The 26,323-nt window shown below is 46.9% G+C and overlaps 1 protein-coding gene across 1 annotated transcript in view; it reads right to left on the bottom strand.

Moving 5' to 3' along the window:
- Positions 1-454: 454 nt before the first annotated feature.
- Positions 455-26,323, bottom strand: part of LOC109437629 (uncharacterized) — a 29,284-nt gene continuing 3,415 nt past the window's right edge. The window contains exons 2-5 of the mRNA XM_088798560.1: positions 20,416-20,483; positions 19,592-19,653; positions 19,172-19,247; positions 455-17,514 (exon numbers count right to left, since the gene is read on the bottom strand). Of these exons, the coding sequence (XP_088654686.1) occupies positions 4,233-5,420 (1,188 nt within the window). The 5' untranslated portion in view covers positions 5,421-17,514; positions 19,172-19,247; positions 19,592-19,653; positions 20,416-20,483 and the 3' untranslated portion in view covers positions 455-4,232. The remainder of the gene's footprint in view (positions 17,515-19,171; positions 19,248-19,591; positions 19,654-20,415; positions 20,484-26,323) is intronic.

Below are 26,323 nucleotides of genomic sequence, written 5' to 3'. Positions count from 1 at the left end.
GCCAGTTTGAATATAGCCCTAAACCAAACAGTCACGGAACCAAAACTTAAAACTGTCCTGATTTCCCCGAAATGCTGACTCTGACCTTAAACAAAACTTAAGATTTCTTCATGTCAGCATGACCTTACAGCATCCTAGGAAGTGCTTCCTTACTATATACAAGTGAGCTTGTGCAGTGCTTCTACCCCAAAAAGAATGTCAGTGCCTAGTAACCAATCACAGTAGACATCAATGTATTTCCTCTTTCATGCTTTGCAAACTGAGCTGAGCTGTGATTGCTGTAACTACTTTCAGTTTGAAGTCACCCTGTTCACAGTTTTTTCTCACTCAATAAAATACTCTCATCATGTAAAGCTGTCTGGATTTCCTTTTGACACCATTCTAGAATGTAAGCACAAAGAGACCAAGGATCCAAGGTTTTTTTGTTTTAATTATTATTTTGAGATAATTTAGATTCACACTCAGTTGTAAGAATACAGAGATCATTTTCCAGTTTCCCTTCAAAAATAACATCTTGCAAAACTATAATGCAATATAGTTGCATTATGAGATGTTGACATTTGTATACAAAAGACTTGTACAGATTTCCCCAGTTTTGTTTGTACGTGTGTGTATTTAGTTCTATGCAATTTTATCACATGTAGGATTATGTAATCAACACCACAGTCAAGATACAAAACAGTCAAGTTTGATTTTGCTCACTGTCACTTCCTCCAAAGCCTAGCACAATGTCTGTCACAAAGACAGTAAATACTTGTGAATGAATGAATGAATGAATGAATGAATGAATGAATTAGTGGTGTACCAGTTCGGATCCTAAGCTGCCATAAACCAGCAGTGTAAATGAGATACATGTAACAGTCCAGAGGCAGGACTGGCAGGACAGCTGTGCCATCTGCCTCTGGGCCAGGTGACCGCCGCAGTCCAGCTGTGTCCCCAGCTGATGGGCAGGAGGGAGGTAGGGCATACCCAATCCTTACCAGGGCAAGGCCTGACATTGTATGTATTGCTTCCCCTCACATCCCACTAGCCAGCACTTAGTTGCAAGGACACACCAAGCCACAAGGGAGGCTGAGGTCCATTGTGTTATTGGCCTGCAATTCTTCCTCCTCTCCCTGCCCTTGGCAAGGTTCACCAAGGTGGAGTGGATTCCCTCACCCCACTGACATTGGCCTTTGGCAAGTGGAATGTGGGCAGGAGTGGCCCATTATGTTTCCGCTTGCCCCACTCACACAGTGCCACCCTCACTGAGAAGAACCTGCCCAGGTAGCCATTGGGCCAGAGGATGACAGACAAGTGCAGTAAGCCAGTTAGTTCATAGCCTGAAGGAGAGCTTCCGCTGCTGGCCTGCAAGGAAAGCAAATGGCTTTTTTGAAGTTGAGTGTTATGCAGCTTTGATGCAGAAGAGGAGTTCTACTAAAGAGAGGAAGAACCAACACTGGTGTACTCGAGTATCTTGTGGGTATGAGAGGGACATCTCTGTGGAAGAAGCAGAGACAACCCTACCTGTAGGGGACCCCTGTAGGAGTCCAGAGCATTGCCAGGCCAGCGTTGTTAGCATGAATACACGTAATGCACCGCCCACTTTGCTGGAACTGTCATGAGTGGAGGCTCTGGCGACGGGCCAACCTGGGGCCAGCCAGCAGGGTGAGACTGGACCATAGCATGTGTCATGCAGGGTGTCATGTGGGGTCTCAGCTCCCGCTTCCCACATAAGAACGCAGGATATGGTGAGGCCAAAAAGGAACACCACCGGAGTCATAGATAGGGGAGTCATACCACTATATTCTCGCTGGAGGCTGGGTTGGAGACACAGGAAGTACGATCCACATGGTCCGCAATCTGCCGTCTGTTTCTCTGTCTGCCAATCTCACTTGCTAGCTGCAATCCAAGCCTCTCTGCAATTGCTATCCATAATCCATGCTTGCTAGCTTAGCCACAGCAGTTTTATTAGTGCCTAATGGCTAACCTGTAACAACTGACGACCAACTAGTCACAGCTGATGGCCATCTACTACCCGAGCCAGAACCTTCCCATATGAGGCCAAGAGCCTCGAAACTACTCTCTGGGACTCTGTCCCCACACTCCATCCCTACAGGGTCTCGCCTCACAATGTACAGGACAAGTGTCTTCCATGAAGGTCCCTGTGCCATATTAGGCTATACGCACTACGGTTGGGAAGAAACAGTAGTCTTAGGAACCAACAATGGCAAATCCTTTCCATCTGGGAGGATACATGCCAGCTTTTTGTCTTGGGAAAGGAGGGTCGCTGCCACTGGCACCTTTCCTGGTTTGTGGTACCAGACCTTTATGGCAGTGCTTGGGGTCCCTTGTGTAGTTTCAACATGTAACAGAAAAGGGGACCCCATAATAGGACATAGCGAGAGCACATAAGTTCCCTGCAAAATCATACGGCATCGGGACCTCCGTATACTACAGTGTCGTGCGGGAGACCCTGCTCACTGCGCCATTTGTCATGCGGGGCGGCCTGCAGGGTCTCTGGTCCTGCTCCCCACAGAAGAACGCAGGATATGGTGAGGCCAAAAAGGAACACCCACGGAGCCATAGGTAGGGGAGTCACACCACTATGGTCTCACTGGAGGCTGGGCCCACCGGACGCGCGACCTGCCGTCAGCCTTTCCACCAACTGACCGACGACTCTCCTCCTCTCTCCTTGACTCTGTTTCTCTACTCTCTTCCGCTCTCCTCAGCTCTCCTTGGCAATCCTCAGCTCTTCTCCGTAGCCGCAGCAGTTATACTAGCGGCCAATTGGCCAACCGGCCACAGCCGACGGCCAACCAGCCTCAGCTGACGGCCATCCACCACCGGAGCCAGCACCCTTCCACGTGAGGCCGAGAGCCTGTAAACTACTCTCTGGGGCTCTGTCCCCACACTCCACCCCTACAGGTCTCGCCTCACAATCTACGCAACAAGCGTCTTCCGCGAGGGTCCCTGTGCCGTATTAGCCTACTGACACCTACGGACGAAAAGAAACGGTAGTCTTAGGAACCAACAATGGCAAATCCCTTCCATCTGGGAGGATACATGCTAGCTTTTTGTCCTGGGAAAAGGAGGGTCACTGCCACTGGCACCTTTCCCGGTTTGTGGTACCAGACCTTTATGGCAGTGCTTGGGGTCCCTTGCATAGTTTCAACATGTAACAGAACAGGGGACCCCATAATAGGCCATAGTGAGAGCACATAGTTTCCTCGCAAAATCATCCCGGTATTGGGATCTCTGTATACTACAGTCACTTGCGGTGGCCACTCAGCCACCACCCCTGGCGTCACTTGCAAATCATGAGTCAAACCGGCCCCCCATGGGCTATCAGGCCCAACCATTGACAGTGGGGGCTTTTGACCTGCCAGGGCCAAGTCCGTTACATAGTGATATGTCCCCAGGCTGACAGTCAGACGATCCATTAAATCATCAATTGAAGGCACTGCAGCATGCAAGGGTGGCGTCACCTTATTTAACTCCCTATAGTCCACAGTCATTCGCCAGGTCCCATCTGGCTTCTTGACAGGCCATACTGGGGAGTTAAAGGGACTGTGCGTTGGCCTCACAATATGTGCCTTCTCCAATTCCAATATTGTACGACCAATCTCCTCCTGTCCTCCTGGCAGGCGGTACTGTCGCACTGTAACCACGCACCAGGGCTGTGGCAACGCTTGAGGAGGGTGGTGAGCATGCCCGCGTGTCACCACTTTCACCACCTGGATCCGGAGACGGAACTCTCCTACTGACGTCTGTAAGCTGAGGCCATGTAGCACGTCCATCCCTAGAATATACTCCGGAACCGGGGAGACATAAACCTTGTAGGTACGAGGAGGAAGCCTTCCTATACCTAGTGGTAAGGAAACGGCTTTCACAGTCACAGTTTTTCCCCCGTAGCCATCAATGCAGATTGCTGGTCCAGGGAACAGTTCTGAGTTCCCATAAACGAGACTGCAGTCGGCGCCAGTGTCAACTAGAGCCAAAACCCTCTGTACATTCGAAGGGGACCAATGTATGGACAGTTCCACGTGGGGCCTCAGGTCCCTGCTCGTCCTCTCTGACCGGATACTTTGGCCCCACCCCTAATCAAGCTGAAAGGAGTCAGCCTCAAGCGGCTGCATGAAGTCCTGGAGGGACACGGGTCGTGCTTTCCCAGACTCCTCCTTTATGCTTCTCCGGAATTGTTGTTCCGGACGCAACTGTTTCCAAAGTTCAAGCAGGAGTGCATTGGGTTGTCAGTCTATTTTCTTCCTATCGACCCCTGCTGCCACGAGATCACGCCACATCTGTGCCCGTGTTACTCTCTGAGGCCCGCGACCTCGCCCCTTTACCTTTGGTTTGGGCTTCCAGGTCTCAACTGTGCGGACCTCCTGTCTTAACTTCCTTTGCCTCCGGCTTTCAACATCCCCTAGGGTGGCCATGGCAGTTGTAACTTCATGGATCCGTCGCCCTACATACGGTGTAAGAATAGCAACCAAGGATCCAAAAGCACTCGCAGGTGCAGTATCCAAAAACAGATCTTTCATGCTGGCAGTAAAAAGCTCATCATCTGGGCCCTGCATGTTGAGGTTAAAAATAGCATGTCTCATACCCATTTCACGGATTATTTGCATAAGTTCTGTATATGACTGCCATTGACTCACAGTGTCTGGCAGCTCGCCAGCCTGTCCCCATACTGTGCGTACCGCAGCAGTGAGCCACTGCATTAGAGAATGGTTGCCCTGCTTGTTGGCCAATCTATGGCAGTTTTGTAACCTTTGTCGCAGGGACGGATGCGCTGTCATGAAGGCTAGCTTTTCCATCTCGCCTGGGGAGCAGAGAATGCTGTCTGCTCCCTCATCCCATAAACGTAATAGCCAAGCCGAGACTGGCTCTCCAGGGCGCTGTCTGTACCACCTCCCCAGCTCCTGCAGCTCAGTGGGAGTGTATGGGGTGTAGGTCATGATCTCAGTCACAGCTGTGTTGCCGGTAGCAACACCCCCGGGGCCCAAAGGTTGCTCACGTTTTACCCTTTGCTTCAAGATTGGCTGGGCTTGGGGGTTGGGAGCTACATTGTCTCCACTTGCTTCCTCCGCCTCTGCCTCAGAGTCTCCACCTTGGGGCCCCTGTTCTAATAGGCGGACCCGGGCTTCCAGCGCTTCCAACCGAGACACCTGGTTCGGCACCTGGGCCATTTCATTAAGCCCATTTTCCGTGTTGAGACTCAAGGCCATGAGGAACATCCAGCCCACGCGGCCGGCTGTAGCCTTCTCCTCCTCCGGCAACCGCTCAGCCAGAGCCTGCAGGGCCCTCTCCACAATGGCCAGAGAGCCATCCATGTCCTCCCACCTTTCCTTGGGGGTCCAACTCCTGAGAACAGTGGCCACCGGACACCATACACTGTGTGGGGGCCATACATCCTCCTGCCCAGAGTCAGACGCCATTCCTACCTGGTCGGAATCTTGCTCACCGTGCCAGGTGTCTGAGAGGGTGGAGACCTCCTTGTAAGATGTCCACCACCCTAGGAGCTTAAGGCCGCAGCAAATCAACAAAAGGAGGACAACACCTTCTATGGCCAAGAAGGTGGTGTGCCAGCTGGAGGCTTGAGTCTCCCAGGAAGACCGCGCCTCCCGTTCCCGGTGTCACTCGCTTCTCATGGGCCTCCTGAAGCTGGGCTCTCACATGCACAAACCGCTCCACCATGCTTCGGTAGGTTTTGGCCGGCACCGTACCCTGCTCGCTGCGCCATTTATCGTGCGGGGCGGCCTGTGGGGTCTCTGGTCCTGCTCCCCACAGAAGAACTCAGGATATGGTGAGGCCAAAAAGGAACACCCACGGAGCCATAGGTAGGGGAGTCATACCACTATGGTCTCACTGGAGGCTGGGCCCACCGGACGCGCGACCTGCCGTCAGCCTTTCCGCCAACCGACCGACGACTCTCCTCCTCTCTCCTTGACTCTGTTTCTCTACTCTCTTCCGCTCTCCTCGGCTCTCCTCGGCAATCCTCGGCTCTCCTCCGTAGCCGCAGCAGTTATACTAGCAGCCAATTAGCCAACCGGCCACAGCCGACGGCCAACCAGCCTCAGCTGACGGCCATCCACAACCGGAGCCAGCACCCTTCCACGTGAGGCCGAGAGCCTGTAAACTACTTTCTGGGGCTCTGTCCCCACATACAGTCACTTGCGGTGGCTACTCGGCCACCACCCCTTGGCATCGCTTGCAAATCATGAGTCAAACCAGCCCCCCATGTGGCTATCGGGCCCAACCACTGACAGTGGGGGTTTTTGACCCACCAGGGCCAAGTCCATTGCTGCCGTTCCCCTGCTTTCAAGCATGTGGGTGCTGGCAGCAAAATGTTTCCATTTCTGCCATAGCCTGGTTTTACCAGAGTCTCACTCGTGGTAACCCGTAACTGAATGGGAGCAGCCGTCTGATGTAGCAGAGCTTCTACTGGTGCGGGCCCTCCCTTCCATGATCTCTCATTCAGGATTCTCAACACGTTCCATAGACGCAAGGCCCAGTCGCGCATCGTGGGAGGGTGTTTTGACACCCGGAGGCCTTGCTTCAAAGACCGTTGTAGCGTTCAATCATGCCAGCTGCTTGTGAATTGTATGGGGTATGAAACAACCATTGTACATCCATCCTGGCAGCCCAGCACTGCACTTCTTGCCCCTTAAAATGGGTACCCCTGTCACTTTCAATGACTTGGGGCGCCCATAGAGGGCGCACAGTCATGTAAGAGCGACCACTATATGCCGCTGATCTGCAGCCAGACACGGCCAAGCAAACATCAACCCCGTAGCAGTGTCCACTGCTGTGAACATATACATCGCATGGCGGGCCTTAGGCAGGGGTCCAATGTAATCCACTTGCCAGCAAGTGAGGGGCACCCGCCCTCGCATAATCTGCTGTGTCTCCCAGGGAAGGCTCCGCCTTTGGGGCTGTCCAGGGCACAGACGGCACAGACATAGCAGGCATCTGCTATCTCCTGCCATTTCAAAGGCAGAACCCAGCATCTGCTCACCTGCCACATGGTTCGGCTTCCAGCTTGCTACAATTTCTTATGCAGCCAATGGGCCACATCAGTGGCAGGAGCCCGTTCTAACTATCGGACCCGTGCTAGGGCATCTGCTTCATCATTACCTGGGGACATTAAGAGGGAGTGATCTGTGACATGCATTAGGGTCACCTCCTTTCTCTGCACTAGGTCCCAGAGGTCTTGCCACAGGGCTTGACCCCACAGTGGATGGTGTCCTACCAACGAGTTCTGGTGTTTCCATGTAGGGAGCCACAACGTTAGGCCCTGAAACACCACCCACCTATCAGTACAAATAACTAGGGGCGCAGGCTCGTGGCTGACTATCATCCACACAGCCTGCAGCTCAGCCCACTGGCTACTCTGGCCCAGCCCAGTATCAAACCAAATGGTGTCTGTTTTGGGCTGCACACCAATAGCCGTCCAAACAGCTGCAGCCCCTCAGCTAGAACCATCAGTAAACCAGGCATCCTCAGGTACTGGGGACTGTCCTTCTTTGTAGGGCGAGGGCTCCAAGTCCTCCCCTCTAGGCAGAGTGCTTGGCTCAGCCTGGGCTACAAGCTCCTTAGGCCTCAGGACCTGCTGTAGCTCTGTGTTCAAAGGGCTTGAGCTAATGGTGCTACATTGCTCCAAGTAGGCACCCCACTTGGCAAGGGTGGTGGTCTGTGCCACCCCCGTTTTGGGTCCCCGGGTCCACGTATGGCCCCACCCCTGGACGTGATAGATTGTTCGAACCAACACCCATGCCATTCCTGTGATGGCTTCTGTTACCACTAGGGCTGCGTACACAGCAGCCAGCTGTTTCTCTATGAGGGAGTAGCAGACTTCTGCTCCTTTCCACAATTTGGACCAAAATCCCATTGGCGACTGGAGATGCTCCTGCCATTGCCAGAGGCCCCAACCGTACGTGAACATCAAGTTCAAACAGGCAACCAGGGTCCACTATTTGCAGAGCCTGTGCCTGCTTCACTGCCTGTTTCGTGGCAACAAAGGTTTGCTCTATAGCCTCTGTCCAATCCCACGAGGCCCCTTTTTTTATCATGTTAAACAAGGGCCTTGCCATTTGTGCTAAATGGGATACAAAGGCCCACCAATACCCCAGCAGACCCAAATACGTCTGCAATTGGGAGACTCTGGTCAGCCGGGGAAAGGCTTGTATTTTGTCAATAATCGCCTTAAGTATGACCTTTGTCTTACCCGACCACACAACACCCAAAAACTTGACGGATAAGCCAGGGCCCTGGAACTTTTCCTTGTTCACTGTCCAGCCACATGACTTCAGGTGGCGGAGAAGAGCGGAAGCTCCTTGCTCTAAATCTGAAAGAGAATCAGATGTTAGTAAAATATCATCAACATAATGAAACAAGGCCAGAGGACGGGTGATCCCACTGTGCCAAATCCTGGGCTATGAGCCCGTGGCAGATAGTGGGGCTGTGCAAGTATCGTTGCGGAAGAACTTGAAAAGTCCACTGACGCCCATCCCACGTAAAAGCAAACTGCTTTTGACACTCGGGTGCAATGTCAATGGAGAAAAAAACATTGGCCAAGTCCACTACATAGTGATATGTTCCCAGGCGGACAGTCAGACGATCCATCAAATCGTGTATTGAAGGTACTACTGTGTACAAAGGTGGTGTCACCTTATTTACCTCCCTATAGTCCACAGTCATTCGCCAGGTCCCATCTGGCTTCTTGACAGGCCATACTGGGGAGTTAAAGGGACTGTGCGTTGGCCTCACAATATGTGCCTTCTCCAATTCCAATATTGTACGACCGATCTCCTCCTGTCCTCCTGGCAGGCGATACTGTCGCACTGTAACCACGCGCCAGGGCTGTGGCAACGCTTGAGGAGGGTGGTGAGCATGCCCGCGTGTCACCGCTTTCACCACCCGGATCCGGAGACGGAACTCTCCTACTGACGTCTGTAAGCTGAGGCCATGTAGCACGTCCACCCCTAGAATATATTCCGGAATGGGGGAGACATACACCTTGTAGGTACGGGGGGAGGGGGAGTAGCCTTCCTATACCCAGTAGTAAGGAAACAGCTTTTACAGTCACAGTCTTTCCCCCATAGCCACCAATGCAGATTGCTGGTCCAGGGAACAGTTCTGGGTTCCCATACACAAGACTGCAGTCTGCGCCAGTGTCAACTAGAGCCAAAACCCTCTGCACATTAGAAGTGGACCAATGTATGGACAGTTCCACATGGGGCCTCTGGTCCCTGCTTGTCCCCTCTGACCGCGTACCTTGGCCCCACCCCAATTCAAGCTGAAAGGAGTCAACCTCAAGCAGCCACATGAAGTCCTGGAGGGACACGGGTCACACTATCCCAGACTCCTCCTTTAGGCTTCACCAGAATTGTTGTTCTGGACACAACTGTTTCCAGAGTTCCAGCAGGAGTGCATTGGGTTGTTGGTCTATTTTTTCCCCCATCAACCCCTGCTGCCATGAGATCACACCACATCTGCATGCGCGTTACTCTCTGAGGCCCGCGACCTCGCCCCCTTACTTTTGACTTGGGCTTCCAGGCCTTAACTTCTCAGACCTCCTATCTTAACTTCCTTTGCCGCTGGCTTTCAACATCCCCTAGGGTGGCCATGGCAATGGTAATTCATGGGTCCATCACCCCACATAGGGCATGAGAATGGCAACCAAGGATCCAAAAGCACTTGCAGGGGCAGTATGCAAAACCAGATCTCTCATGCTGGTTGTAAAACATTCATCATCCGGCCCCCGCATATTAGGGTTGAAGATACCATGTCTCATAACCCATTTCATGGATGATTTGAGTAAGTTCCATATATGACTGCCATTGACTCAGTGTCTGGCAGCTCACCAGCCTGTCCCCATACTGTGCGTACCGCAGCAGTGAGCCACTCCATTAGAGTGTGGTTGCCCTGGTCTTGGGCCAACCTATGGCAGTTCTGTAACCTTTGCCACAGGATGGATGCACTGTCACAAAGGCTAGCTTTTCCATCTCGCCTGGGGAGCAGAGAATGTTCTCTGCTCCCTCATCCCATAAACGTAGTAGCCAAGTCGAGACTGGCTCTCCAGGGCGCTGTCTGTACCACCTCCCTAGCTCCTGCAACTCAGTGGGAGTGTAAGGGGTGTAGATCCTGAACTCAGTCACAGCTGGGTTGCCGGCAGCAACGCCCCCAGGACCCAAAGGTTGCTCATGTGTTACCTTTTGCTTCAAGATGGGCCAGGCTTGGGGTTTGGGAGCTACATTGTCTCCACTCCCATCATTTGCCTCAGAGTCTCCACTGTGGGTCTCATCCCCTAACAGGGGGACCTGAGCTTCCAACGCCTCCCACTGCAACACCTGGTCCCGCACCTGGGCTATTCCAGCAAGTGCTTCCTCCAAGTTATGATGCACCGCAGTGAGACCCTCCTCCAACTGGCGGTCCTGAGCTTCCAGTGCCTCCGCCGGGGGCTGCTGATCTGGCACCTGAGCTATTTCGTTAAGCCCGCCCTCCTTATTACGACGCAAGGCAGTGAGGAACATCCAGCCCACAAGGTCGGTTGTACCCTTCGCCTACTCTGGTAACCGCTCAGCCAGAGCCTGTAGGGCCCTCTCCACGCTGGCCGGAGAGCCGTCCACGTCCTCCCACCCTCCTCAGGGGTCCAACTTCTGAGAACAGTGGCTACCGGGTACCACACACTGTGTGGGGGCCACACGTCCTCCTGCCCAGAGTCAGACTCCATTTCTACCTGGCCGGAATCTGCTCGCCGTGCCAGGTGTCCTGGTGGGTGGAGGCCTCAGTGTAAAATATCCACAACTCTAGGAAGCCCATGGCAGCAGCTGACCACCAAGAGGAAGACGAAGCTTGCTTTGGCCAACAGGGCAGCATGCCATCCAGAGGCTTCAGAGGCCCACCAATTCACCGAGGGGTCACATTTCTCCCAGACAGATTGTGTTTCCTGCTCCCGGCTTCGCTCACGGGCTTTCTGAGACTGAGCGTTCATATGCACAAACTGCTCCACCATCCTTCAGAAAGTTCTGGCCAGCACCATACCCTGCTCGTGAAACTGAGCTTTCATATGTATAAAGTGCTTCATTACCCCTTTGAAAATTCAGGCGGCACCATACCCTGCTTGCTGCACCATTTATCATGCAGGGTGTCATGTGGGGTCTCAGCTCCCGCTCTCCACATAAGAATGCAGGATATGGTGAGGCCAAAATGGAATACCAATGGAGCCATAGATAGGGGAGTCATACCAAAATTGCTTTGAAGAGTGGACTAGGCGTTGGTGTCAGTGCAGCACTATATTCTCGCTGGAGGCTGGGTTGGAGACACAGGAAGTAGGATCCACATGATCCACAATCCGCCGTCTGCTTCTCTGCCTGCCAACCTCATTTGCTAACTGCAATCCGCACCTCTCTGCAATCTGCTATCCGCAATCCATGCTTGCTAGTTTAGCCATGGCAGTTATATCAATGGCTAACGGCTAACCTGTAACAGCTGATGGCCAACTAGTCACAGCTGATGACCACCTACTACCCGAGCCAGCACCTTTCCATGAGGCCAAGAGCCTGGAAACTGCTCTCTGGGACTCTGTCCCCACAGCGTGGCTGCCTGGAGGCACCTTGGGAAGGGAGGGCAGGTCGGGAGTGGGAGGAATGGTGACGATGGAAAACTGTGTCAAAGCCAATAAAACTGTCATGTGAATAAAAAATTGGGAGGAGTTTTCCTGGTGAGTCAGGGATGGTACCGTGTTTCCCCGAAGATAAGACTGGGTTTTATATTAATTTTTGCTCCATTAGGGCTTATTTTCAGGGGATGTCTTATTTTTTTCATGTACAACAATCTACATTTATTCAAATACAATCATGTCATCATCTTCTGGAACATCGTCATAACGTACTAAATGCATCCGTCTGGCTGAGATCTTAACTGGGGCTTATTTTCGGGGTAGGTCTTATTTTTGGGGAAACATGGTATTAGCAGAAGCCTGAAAGAAGGGTGCATTTTACCATATTAAGTAGTTAATCAGTGTCTCCCTGTTGCTAGTACAGCTGTAAAAAATGATGCCATTCCAATCTGGAACCTATACAAGATGAGGAGTACATGGAAAAGACTAATGCCTCCACCAGATCTATCAAAATGGACCTCAAAAGGGTCATTTCCCACAGTGCCTCCCGGGCCTCAGCACCCCGTTTGTGCAATGAATGCAGCTTTGTACAGGGAGCAGCTCTCGGTACTATTTGCTGGTTATTCTGCCAACAAGAATTTGTGTGTGCAGAAATGACATCAAATTTTTTCCACCTGGGAAGTTGCTAGCACCATGCAAGAGGCTTTTGAAAGCATAGCAATTTGGGTGTGACTATCCAGTCTAAGGTGGATGAATTTGTCCCTGGTAAATTATTGGCTACCTACTTGAAACTGGTTGGGGAAAATAAAACATAGTTAAAATACAATATATTCTAAATTTTACCTAGGGTTTTTTTGTAGTTATTGCCTTACTTTTTATTGTGAAAATGTTAAAACACTTAAAAATGTTGAAAGAATAGAACCACAATGTTTTACCATATTTGCTCTCTCTTTTCTCTCTCTTACCCCCTTAGACACATACCAGTTTTCAAAATAAGTTGTCAATATGACATCATGATCCCTAAATACTTAGCATGAACCTCCTAAGGATGACAATCTTCTATATAACCACAATGCCACTATCACACCTATGAAAGTGAAGTCATTCTACAATCACAATTAATATCTAAGACATATTTAAATTTTCCCAGCTGTGCCCTAAAGAGTCCTATACAATTCCTCCCCCTTCCCCTGCAATCTCACCAAGGTTTGTGAGTTCTATCTAGAGGTTAATCTGGAAAATCTCCCCACCTTAATTTCTGCTTGGTTTTGATTTATGACATTGACTAGTGAAGAGTCCAGGCCAGGCAACTTACAATTTCATGTTCTTCATTTTCCTGATTGTTTCCCAATGGTGTCCTTTAACTTTTACTTTTAAACCTGTTTTCCTTAAAGTGGAGGTTAGATCTGGAGGCTTGATTGGGTGTGGGTTAAACATTTTTTTGCAAGAATACTTCAGCAGCACCTCATGAGGAGGTCAATACAAGGTCTGACAATTAAGTTCGCGAACTTGTTGCAATGATGTTGCTAACCTTTTTTGATATCAGAAGGGTTATTCATTATGAATTTGTACTAACTGGACAAACAGTTAACCAAGTTTACTATTTGTAAGTGCTGAAATGGCTGCGTGAAAAAGTTAAGACGACCTGAACTTTCGCCAACAATTCATGGCTCTTGCATCACGACCATGCACCAGCTAACAGGGCACTGTCTGTGAGAGAGTTTTTAGCCAGTAAACAAATAATGTATTGGAACACCCTCCCTACTCACCTGATCTGGCCCCCAATGACTTCTTTCTTTACCCAAAGATAAAGGAAATATTGAAAGGGAGACATTTTGATGATATTCAGGACATCAAGGGTCATACGATGACAGCTCTGATGGCCATTCCAGAAAGAGTTCCAAAATTGCTTTGAAGGGTGGACTAGGTGTTAACGTAAGTGCATAGCTTCCCAAGGGGAGTACTTCGAAGGTGACCATAGTGATATTCAGCAATGAGGTATGTAGCACTTTTTCTAGGATGAGTTTGCGAGCTTAATTATCTGACCTCGTACATTGGGTGTTCCCACTACTAGTGACGCTAAAGGGAGATTGATGATTTGGTTGAGAAAGTGGCTGGCATATCGTCATGAAGAAGAATCTATCTGGAAACAGAGACTGAGTCAAAGTTTACAGGCTAGTTATTTTATGATGAATACAATCCTATGAAAGCAGAAAAGGGGGGGGAAAGAATTCAGAGAGAAAGGGCAGGAAAGTGAATACAAGGGGGGTTCATTGCCAAGCTGTCCGTAGCTTCCTAAGCAGCTTGCTGGGCGCTTGGTCATGGGGGACATCTTCCAAGGCACTGAGTGACACCGTTGCATCCTGGAGGACCCCTTTCCCGGCATGTTAATACCCTTAGGCTTCTGGATTGTGGGTAGGCACTGGGAAAGCCAGGGTCTCCGTGGGTCCTGCTGCATTGGACCTGGGCGTGGGAACTGCCCCAGCTCCTGCCCTGATAGGTGTAAGGACACCCTTGCCAAAGGCAGAAAGTCTGTCATTGTAGAAGGTGAAGTGACACGATGGAAGCTGGAGCTTTCCAACCCAGGAATCAAGGCAAGTGGGTCCTGAGGGACAGGCCAGGCCAAACGCGTCTGCGGGGCTGGGCCTACATAGGGTCCAGTACAAAAAGGAACATCTCTCCCACTGAAAGTAGTAACAGTCTGTGGGAATAACCTGCTGCCCCACTGCCTGGCATATAATGGTGTTAGTACCCATTGCTACTGGGGGTTATTGCTTCTCAGCTCCCTCAGGGACACAACTCAGAGGTCATGTATATACAAAGCAGCAGAGTTCATATTGTTACTGGCATTAACATAACAGTGTTTTTCTTATTCTTTTCATATTTTATCTTTTTCCTTATATTAGAAATTCCTGGTTCCCAATAATACTAATGAATGTCTTGTCAGAGCAGTGTATTCAAGTTACCAAAATAACTTGCTCTTTCATTGTTGGTTCAGTAACCAATTTCACATAGTTGTGTCATTTGTTTCTTTTATGGTTCAATTTTAAGGCTTTTCCTTTATGATTTATTTCTGAGAATGTAAAATATATGGCTCAAAAATCAACATTGTCTAAACTCACACTCATACAGACCCTCTGTACCCTGTTCCAATCTACCCCTTATAGATTACCACTTTCATTAGTTTCTGGTTTATCCTTTCCTGTATTTCTTTTTGCAATAATAAGCAAATACATGTGGACATTTTAATTTCCCTTTCCCTGCTTTCTACACAAAATGTGGCACACTATGTAGTCTGTTCTGTAGCTTGCTTGCTTCTTTTCTCTTAATAATATATATCCATAGAATTGTTCCATACTGGTTCATAGTTATCTTAAATGCTAAGATTCATGAACCATTTACTATATACATATCAAGTATATTACTCAGGGTGGGCCGGGCAATGCAGTAACAAACCCGCAAATCTCAGTAGCTCTATAAATAAAGGGCGATTTCTTGCTCACATAAACCCCTATGTGGGCCGGGCAACCTACCTTTGTGTTGTAGCCACATGACCTGGAATGTGTGTCCTCCAACAGTAAACTGGTCATTGTCTGAAATCGCTCACAAATAGTTTAGAGCAGATTGTCCATGCCTCCTTGCTGTTCAGGCTGTTTCCTTAACTTAACGTTTGGTTAACAAGGATAAATGTCACCTTCTGGTCAAGGCTTCTCCAAGGCCCCCAGCAGCCTGGCCCTCGGGTCCGGGGCCTTGCAGGACCTCCGTCCACAGCCTGGGTTATGTCATGAGGCTGCTGATACGACTGTTTCTCCGTCTGGCTGTGAGCAGCACCAAGCCAGGGGCTCCATGTTTGTGAAATCAGCTGCTGCAGCTGGACAGAAAGGGGCAGTTTACAAAGTACAGGCTATGGTCCTTGCTGTCTCTCCCTTTTACTTTCATCAAACTTTTTCAGGAAACACCTTCCTGCTGACTGCCAAGACATACCAAAGACCTACTGCCCAGGCCACAATTCCTCCTGGGGCCTTCTCTTCCTTTGTTAATACTGATTTATCCAGACCTTTCTCCCAGGGCCATCTGGGTCTTCCAAAGTAGCATTAAAACATTAATCATTGCTAATGTGTAAATGGTTGCTGTTGGGATATATTTGAAACTTTGAGTTTGAAAAAACCCCAGCAGGTATTTATTAAGCTCTGCTATGTGTGGTGAACACTGTTAGGTCATATAAATTAAGACACAAGTTCCTGCATTCAAGAGTCATACTGGAAGACAAGATTTAAATACCTAAAAAGCCATTTAAGAAGGACCTGGAGACTAGCAGATAATAAAATGTGTTTGAAATGACTTGCAAAGGTGATAAATGACAGTTTCATCATCTGCAGAATCACACAGGATTTAATTAAGCTATCCCTAAAGTTTCCTTATTCATTTCAATTAAATTACCAACTAGATCTTTCTAATTGTATATAAAAACACGATATGGTACCCACTAGGCGCCAGGCCCCGTCTTCACAAGAATACCATGAGGTGGCCATTGTTCATGTCCCACTTGGCAGGTGGGGAAACTTAGAGGTTAAGAACTGCCCACAGGCGCAGAGCTTTGCGGAGCAGGGATTTGAACCCATGGCCCAGGATCTCGACGTGTGTAGCACGTGCCACTGCGTCCCTCTGTGCAGGCCTGAGCTCCTGCTTTCCCACACTTAATTTCAGATTGTACTGTCTTACTTTTTCAAATGGGAAAACAGTGTATCGTTCTTGGAATGCCTATTCTATTTTCCATTATCCCACGCAAGCACGTTTCTAACATTTTCTTGGCTGTATCTCTTCTCTAGGGGTATGGTTTACTGGAATCTATCAATTTCACTCAGATTTTAGCCCAAACTCCTGCCTCCATTGTTATCACAGTATTTTATTCGTTTTCTCAAAATTTACCAGGTTAAATCTTCAATATTTTACCTCTTTTCTACCTCTCTTTCCTAAATTTGATTTCACAGCCTGCCTGGGAGGATTTCTACCTAGTGCTTCACTAAAACTGGTTCCCTTCATGGCTGTTCGGTGCTCTGCAGCTGTTCACATTCCACTGGAGTTTCCAAGATCCCGCTGGGATGTGTGGGATTGAGGAATACGGAAAGGAGGAAGGCTAGGGACAGCAAATTCCCACTGTATCAGCAAATTCCAACACAAGGCGAAGAAGAATCAGCGCTGACAGCTACTGAGGTTTCCAGGAGGAAGTGGCATTTGAGCTGGTTATAAAAGACTTTGGAGGACTTTTGGGGTGGGGGAGAGGAAGAGGTGGAGCCCAGACTGAGGGAGGAGGGATGAATCTGGAGTCTCTGTGTTCCTCAGACCACCCATTCTGGAACAAACTGCCTGTGGTGTTCCAGGCATTGACAAAGCCCAGAAAAAAAGTAAATCAAAACTTTTTCTTGGAATATTCTCCTCACTCTGGGTTGCAGCTGAGTAATCTGATCCATTTCATACATCACACCCAGTTATCTGCTGAAATTCCAGTAGTTTTCCCCCCACTCAAGAAGGCATGTCAGAATGCAGGCAAGTAAGCTTGATATTCCTCCAGATATGACGACCTCAAATGGGTCTGATTTATTTAGAAGAGTCAATAATCTGAAAAGATCAGTCCCTTAACAGTTATTAGAAATGAATCAGTGTATGTCACAACACAGGTGATTGCCACAGAGCAGTGAGACAACTAGGAGGTAGCAGGCACAGGAAGGATAATTAACTTCCAAAGTTCAAATTGCCTTGAAGAGTTTCCAGACAATACCTGATGACTGTTCTCTGGGGGTGTTGGATTGCCTTTAACTTCCATTCTTCTGAAGGGGTATAGTGTTGGTTCTGAGAGGGTGGGAGAGGCATATATGGACTACAGCTTTGTTCCAAAATAAAGTGGAAAACTGAAAGTAGCAAAAGATCAGAGATGGCATTTTGAAAAATTAATGTATGTTTCCCTTTTTATGATTAATAAAGATTATTACTGACAACTATTTAAAATGTTTCTAACAATTAGAAATGGTTGTTCTTGCTTAATGCTTAAAACCCATTTCAAAAAAGATAAAGGAATTATGATAAAGTTATAATTGTGGTTTGGGAGTAACAGTTGTAATTGTTTTCCCCAAAGTACTTTTCAATTACTCCTACATGAGGAGCTGCTGTAGAGGATTTGGTTAGGGTATGTGAAAGCTGGTCACTGAAGGACCAGTATCCAAGCACCCGACACCAGACCCAGCAGAGAATACAGAGTACAGACTCCTATTGGAGTTTGGTTCTGCTTGAAGTACAGAACTTAAGCCCCAAACCAGGGGTTGATCTCTGTTTCCCTTCAGACCTTCCTGGTGTAAAAATTGACATAAGTGGAGCCATTTTAAAATAGAGCCAGGGCAGCCATTCCAGAGGAATTCCTTGTGTGTCTTGCTCCTTGAACCTTTGGACTGGGCCAAAGCAATGTTGTCTTACAAACTATTGTTTGTAAAACTCACAGGAAAGCAGACATCCTGACCACAAGAACTGTTGATTATGAACTCTCTTTCTAAAGATAGAATCAGTAACCAGCCATGAATAGCTAAAGAGCAGATCAGCTTGTCAGCACAATAGGAATTCTTCTATTCATGTAATTATTTCCCTTCCTAGTCTCATAAAAACCCCTTGGCTTCACCTCATAATCGGGACACAATTTGGGTTTCTCTGTGAATCTGTGCCCACGGATTGCAATCTGTGATCTCAAATGCTCATTGCCTCTCACTTTGTTTCTTTTTATTTTCAGGTTAACATTGGTGACCCACCTACCCCCAGGAGGTATTCCTAGTTAATTTTATTTCTCTCTAAAACACTTCTTTACACCAGCACTTCTGAATTGTCTTCAGTTTTTTACTTGTAAGTTTCTTTCTTTCTTGGGAATGAGTCTCCTCGTCCTGTCCCGTGACCTGGTATGTCCTGAAGGCAAAGGCACTTCTATTTTGGACTGTGCTCCCTTCACTGCTCCCTTCTCCCACTTTTACACTCTCCACCCCTCTCCCCACCCCCATCACTGGAGGCCCAGTATAGGAAAACCTCAGGCTCCTGGCACCAGGACCCAAGGTTTCAAATACTCACTAGGTAACTGGACAACCCCCACGGACTGGAGCTGGTCTAAGGAAATACTGAGCTGAGCAAATGCTCCTGGGTTAAATGCAAATTCATAGATTTAAAAACCAACCCAGTGAGAGTTACAACTTATAACAACTGTTACAGAAAGGTGCTTTAAAGCAGACTGGCTTTCTCTATGGCATTATCACACTTTGAGAGCTCTGAAAAAGGGAGAAGCCAGGTGAGACAGGAGTGGCTTTCTAAGGGAGGGGATGCTGAGGCCTGTTTGTTCTCAGATGGGGAGGCACTGAGTGACCACCTGAAAGCTCAATGCCACCCAGCACCCTGGATCTTTGATTGCTATCTGTAAACTTCTAAACACCGTATTTACATAGCTTTTTCCAGTTTTAAAAGGGTTCCCACACCTTTGGTTTAATTTGATTCTCAGGAATACCTGGCAGGGCGAAGGACAGCTTTCATTATCCTCACCTTGGCAGAGGAAACCGAATCTCCCAACTCCACGGGAATCAGAGGACGAGGAGCTGAGCCCACAGGTAAATGTTCACTGAATTGAACAAATGTAGAATGAGTGTTTTAAAAAATTAACAGGGTCTCTTCCCTTAGGAAGTTCATAATCTAGTTGGGGAGAAATGCCCCAAATTAAAATGATTAAAATAACAGTACAAAGATTAAATAATGGAAGACCAGACACTAGACCAAGGCATTGTGAAAGGAGGCAAGAAAGTGTTACAATTTTAAGTGTTCTTAAATAACTTCTATTCCATGACTGAACTGAAATTCCCAAGTGTTCACCACCCACCAGGCCACCTTCATTCCAAGTCTCTGCTTAATATTCTGGGTTTTACTCAGATTCCGTATGAAATCTATAAAAACTCTTCAGCTTTACACCTTAGCTGTGGTGATGTCTGGGCTTGTCACATCCTCTTCAGTCCTGTATTTGCAGTGTAACTCTAAGACAAAAAAAAAATTTTTAAGCCACAAGGAATATGAAAAGGGGGTAGGGATATTTGTCTTCAGTGTTCCAAAAGTCCACCCTCACCTCCTGGAATTGCTGGAGCAAGTAGATTTTAGAAAATGGTATGATGACTAAAGAACTGTTACTGAACTTGTGGGTTTTCAGTTCTCCCAAGAGGGAAATCGTGAGAGAAATAACAAAGTGAGAGGTCGTCAGAGAAGAAAGGAAAGATTTTTATTAGAGGAGGATAGCTTGATGCATCACGAGAGCCCCCACCGAGCGCTGGAGAGCATTCCCCTCTGGGTTTTGAGTCTGCCTTTCATAGCGTTTCCAGCCCCGTGCTCTTGCTTGTGCAGCCATAGCTTCTGGTTTCTGCCCCCTAGTTTCGCAAGCCTACTACTCTGCGCAAGTGCAGTTGCCCTATGTAGTCTAACAGAGCTTGATGCTTGCACGTTTCATTAGCATTAAAACTCTCCGCCCAGGGGTGTGTTTTTTCCTATGCTAAGGAACAGAGGTCAGAAAAAGGACGGAATTTAAGCTTACAGTGCCTGCGACTAAGTCAGGACTTCCCCGGCCTGTCAATTATTTTTCTTTGTGGTCTTCCAGGCTTCCTAACAGTTGTTCTTATTGGTTACAGTCTAACCTTGGCTTCCTGCCCTGTGAATAATCTCACGTGTTTTCCCAACATCCGCCCCTTACAGAATCACACATGAAGAGAGACACATAGGAGAAAGGCATTTCAGGAAAGCATACTGACCATGCCAAAGTGAGAGTGAGTGAGAAGATAAGGTGAAAGATCCGGTCCACGGCCGGGACTGTTTCCACCTGATAGAGAAGAAACATGGTATGATAATTATGTATATACTACTAAGGCTAACATATTATTTAACACTGGGATTTCCCAAAATCTTAGATGGCACTGGCCCCTACCCACTGCCTCCAGAAAACACAAATTCCCCTCAAATACCTTCTTCATCCGGGGTCTTGTAGCCTTTTATGTGGAGACTGTGCTCCCATCTCCTCATTCATTCCTTATATCACATCGGCAAAAACAGATGTACAGTGGAAGCAACTCAAGCATCCATCAATTGATGAATGAATAAACAAAATGTGGCCTATCCATACAATGGAATGTTATTCAGCCAAAAAAAGGAATGAGGTGTTGATACATGCTATGACATGGATGAACTTTCAAAACTATGCTAAGTGAAGGAAGCCAGATGCACAATGTATTATTGCATTCATATGAAGTGTCCAGAATAGGCCAATTGATAGAGACAGGAAGCCAGTTAGTGGTTGCCAGGGGACAGGGGAGGGAGGAATGGGGAGTAACTGCTAATGGGTATGCAGCTTCTTTCTGGGGAGATAAGGTTCCGGAATTGGTGGTGATGGTTGTACCACACTGTGAATATACTAAAAAAACAAAACAAAACAAAAAAAACCCCACCAAATTGTACACTTTAGAAGGGTGGAAAAACACACCTGTATAATGTTAGAGCTTTAGTTTAAATTTAAGGAAAACAGTGGGGGAATGGAATTGTTATTAGCTGATATTTCCCTGGAAACATCAGAAACAAGGACATAAAAATGAGGGACATAGAAGATAGTCAAATGAATACCAACATATTGGTATTCCTAAGGAAGAGAATAGAACAAATGAAGCAAAAGCAAAAGTCAAAAGAGTACTACACTGAAACTTTTCTGAATTAATCTTAAGAATAGTCACTGGCCTTTATCGAGCACTTACTGGGCAGTTTTAAGCATCTGACATGCATGATCTCATTTAATGCTCATAATAATTGAATAAGGTTAAATACTATTAGCATCCCTACTGTATGCATGAAAAAAAACTAAGGCACAGAGAGGTTTAGTAAATATCCAAAGGAAATACTGTAATAAGGGGCAGAACTAGAATAAAATAGAACTTGAATCTGCAGATTTAAAGGGTACAACATGTCCAGGAAAAGCTAATACAACTAAGCCATTCTGGTAATGTTTACGGAACTTCATAGATAACAGAAAACCTACGTATGCATCCAGAATGGAAAACCCAAGTTTCTTTCAAAGGAAAACACCAGCTTGGCTTCAGATTTCTCCTTAGCATCAGCTAATATCAAAAGGTCAGAAGGCTGAGCAAGCCCAACATATCTGGAGGAAGTGAGACTCAAGGCTTTTATGGTTGGCTCAGCTCTCCTATAAATAGAAAGGCTGAAACTACTGTCATTGGTGCTTGAGGTTTGCCACCTGAGAGAAACTTTCCCTGAATTCAGCAAATCCTGGGAAGAAGCTGGTTGGCCAGGCTTGGGTCTTATGCCCCCGAATTGCCATGACCTGGACAAGAATGCCATGCCTGGCCAGCTTGGGAAGAGACGGAGAGAAGAGCACAGAGTCACGAAATGACTGGGAGGTGAACTTCGTGGGGTATGTTGACTGACAGGATGTAGGAACTTTGTGGAAGACTTTTGGGTTTCTGGCACGAGCAATTGGTTGGATGATGGAGCCACTTGCCAAGAAGGGGAATGCGGGAGAGGAGCTGGGGGCATATTACGAATTCAACTTTGGACTCTTGAATTGGAGGTTATCTATCTGAGAGGGGAAGAGGAGAGGTCAAGCAGGCAGCTGGGCATATGTGCCTGGAGAACAGAGGAGAGAAGGGGCCTGGGGGGCTTATTGGGTGTCTTTGGCACAGAAATGACAATGGAGGACAGGTGACTTCTAGGGATTGCCTAGAAAGTTGGGTAGAGCAAAAGAGGGAGGAGGGAAAGCTAGATAGGAAGGTTGAGAAGCAGTGGTCAGAAAGGGAGGAGGATACCCAAGAGGTGGTGGCATGGGGTAAGTGGGCAAGAGCGCTGGAAAGAAAAGCGCACAGGCAACTGTGTCAGAAGTTGCTAAGAGGTACAATAAGATAAAGGGAGAAAATGGGTGGGCTGTTTCCTTATGGGTCAGGATTTTCAAACACATCCCAGGATAAAAGAGCACGTGACAAATGGCAAATTTAAAACTGCCTCTCGTACCTCTCAGACTTTGGACTAAAATCAGTACAAAGAATACTTGCCAGAGTAAGGAGAAGCCCAGTAAATTACAAAAGAGAGCCTAGTTTTTAAAACAAATTCAAAATAATTATCATTTGAAAAATATATTATCTGAAAAAATATATTATCTAAAAAATATATTTGTGAAAGTAGCCAAGAACACACTGAAAATCAAGGCAGTGAGGGAAGACTCTTACTACCAGGTGCCAGAACAGATAGCTGCTAAATCAGAAGGGAAAGAAAGCTCCAATTCTTTCTTTGGGGGGGGGGAGGGGGTACTGTTAGTTAGCTCCTTGGTCTCTGGCTACCTTCTTTCTAGTTGGAGAGGTTGGAAATCTACCTCCCATGCAATCAGATTTGGCCCTTAACCGAGGTTTAGAAGGCAGAAGAAAGACCATTTCCCTGTCACTCCTGATAGAAACCTGAGGCTTCCAGGGGAGGAAGGACCTACCTGGTGTAAACAGTCCCCTAGCCACACCCAATCCCAATTGACGGTCCAGGAGACTGCCTGCTAGTCCTCCAAGTGGAGTAACTCACACAAAAAGCTCTACTTATTTGAACTTTAATGGAAGGCAGAGCATGTACAGATCAGACTTCTGGCCTAGTGGCAGGGACTCCTGGAATGTCTAAAGAGCACAGACATAACTAAAAGGCAAGTAAGAAACTGGGAAAATATCTGCAACAGTGGTAACAATATTTTATTTTTTTATATTCTACAAAGAGTTCTTGCAAATAAATGACACAGTCTAAACGAGCATAAGATATGACGAATAGGGCTGGCTCAGTTGTTTAGAGCGCGAGCTCTGGGCAATGGGGCTGCCGGTTCGATTCCCACATGGGCCAGCGAGCTGCACCCTTCACAACTAGCATGAAGTCAATCAGCTCCAGGGTGGCCAGATGGCTCAGTTGGTTGGAGCGCCAGTTCTCAACCACAGGGTTGCCTGTTTGACTCCTCAACTCCCACAAGGGATGGTGGGCTGCGCCCCCTGCAACTAACAACGGCAACTGGACCTGGAGCTGAGCTGCGCCCTTCACAACTAAGATTGAAAGGACAAGTTGACTTGGAAAAAGTCCCGGAAGTACACACTGTTCCCCAATAAAGTCCTGTTCCCCTTCCCCAATAAAATCTTAAAAAAAAAAAAAAAAAAAAAAAAAAAAAAAAAAGATAAGAGTAGGCAACACAAAATGTTGCCTAAGAAGAGGTTAAACTTTACTAGTAATTAATGAAATGCAACTTAAACCAGCAATGCAAACAAAACCACTGTTCTATCGGATTAACAAAGATGACAAAGAATGATTAAGACAGTGCTGGCAGGGTGTGGATAAAAGGACCTTCCTGCTGCAGATGTCAAAGCAGTGCCATCTTTCTGCAGGTCTGCTGATAGCATGCATCAAAAGCCTTCAAAGGGGCAGCCGGATGGCTCAGTTGGTTAGAGTGCAAGCTCTTAACAGTAAAGTTGCTGGTTCAGTACCCGCATGGGATGGTGGGCTGTGCCCTCTGCAACTAAAGATTGAAAAACAGTGACTGGACTTTGGAGCTGAGCTGCGCCCTCCACAACTAGACTGAGGGACAACTTGGAGCTGATGAGTCCTGGAGAAACACACTGTTCCCCAATATTCCCCAATAAAATTAAAATTAAAAAGAAAGCCTTCAATGATGAGTGCACCTTTGAATATCAGTTCCAGAATTTTATTGTGAGGAAATAATTAGGGATGGGCACAGAGAATTAGCTACAAGTGATTCTGCAAAAGTGAAAAGTTGGAAACAACCCAAATATACAAAAACAAGGACAATAATTATGGTACTTTTGCATAATGGGATACCACACAGTCATTAAAAATGCTGTAGAAGTATATTTTGTAACATGGAAAAATGTTTGCAATATATTAAGCAATAAAAGCTAGTTAAAATATGATCCCCAAAATATATACGAACAGAATAAATCTGGAAGCCTTGATTATTTCTAGCTGCTGGGTTTACAGATGGTTTTTATTTTTTCATTTCCCTTATTTATGGTTTAATATTTTCCTATAATGAATGTCCATTTCTTTTATAAGTAATTATGTGAAGGTGAAAGGAAAAAAGAAAGGGCATTGGTAAATTCTGAATTCACTGGAATTAAACTATATATGATAATAAAGAAGCAAATTGTAAGTGCTACAATTTACCTTGAATTAACTTGATTTAGTTTTTGTCATCAGAGGGAATGAGGCCTAAAATAGAAACTGACTTGAGTTATAGAAAATAAAGTTACAATTCAGGCATACCTGTCTTGAGCTGTGAAATTTGTACCTGTAATATATGTATATGTGTGTATATAGAAAATATTTGGAGGGATACGTATCCACTAAATTTAAAAGTATTATAGCTTCCTTCAGCAGGGTGGGATTAGAGGAGGAGAGAAGATAGCTTTTTCTTTACACAATGCTGTATTGTTGGATTTGTTATAACAAGCATGCAAAAACCTAAGTACATTTAAAAAGCAAAAAAGGTTATAACTATGAAAATAATTAGAAACATGGACAGTATCCATAGTATGATGATAAAAATCATACTGCAAAACAAGTACACTATGCTCATAACTATGTTCATGCATCCGCACATGAGGGAGGCCTTGCTGGGAACATTTTATCATCAAAATAGTTGTTCAAGTTCATTCATTCATTCATTTATTCCACAGATGTTTGTTGAACACCTACTATGGGCCACGAACATGGCCCTGTTCTAGGCACTTGGGAGTCAGCAAGGTATCAAACAGCCAAATACACCTCTGCTCGTGGAACTCACACTCCAGCAGGGGGAGATAGATAGTAGGTAGTAAACGTAATAAATGTGTTAGGAGTTGATAAGTGAGTGGAAAAAATGGAGCAGGGTAAGGGAGACAGGCAGTGCTGTGGATGAGGGCAGGGTTAAATAGGTTGCTCCAGGAAAGCCTCACTGAGAAGGTGACATTTGAGAAAAGATGTGAGGGAGTGAGTTATGTAAATATCTGGATGAGCTATATAATGAGAGGGAACAGCCAGTGCAAAAGCCCCAAGGTGGGTTCGAGAAACAGCAGTGGAGGCAGCATGGCTAAGGCAGCGTAAGCAACAGGAGAGCAAGTCAGAGGTAAGCAGGCTAGTTAATCAGTGTTGGGCTCTGTAGACTACTGTAAGAACTTTGGCTTTTTATTCCAAGTGAAGTGGGGAGCTCCTATGGGGTTCTGAGCTCAGAAATGCCAGGATTCCTCTGCTGTGTGGAGACTAGGCTATTCGGTGGGGCAGGCAGAGAGATCTAGTTGTCCAGAAGTGGCTGTGGGCATGATGAGGTGTAGGATCCTAGACATAGTTTGAAAGTAGAGCCAACAGGATTTCCAGGCAGATTAGGTAGAGGATGGGAGAAAGGAGCACGAGGATGGCTCTTGGGGTTTGGGCCTGAGTAAGTGAAGCAGAGTTGCTATTAATTAGGATGAGAAAGACAGCAAGGTGGAGTGGGTTTGGGGTTGGGGAAGGATCAGGAATTTACTTGTGGCCCTGTTATGTTTCAATGTAGTAGCAATAGAAACTTTGTTTGCAGAATGTTTTGAGGAAAGAGTGAAGATAGGGAATACATAAAATGGAATCACTTTAATCAAGCTGCTAAAATTATTAACA

Source organism: Rhinolophus sinicus, chromosome 5 (assembly GCF_057876585.1).
Source record: "Rhinolophus sinicus isolate RSI-liver-muscle chromosome 5, RSI-T2T, whole genome shotgun sequence".
Lineage (NCBI taxonomy): Eukaryota > Metazoa > Chordata > Mammalia > Chiroptera > Rhinolophidae > Rhinolophus > Rhinolophus sinicus.
This window is presented reverse-complemented; position numbering and strand designations above follow the sequence as displayed.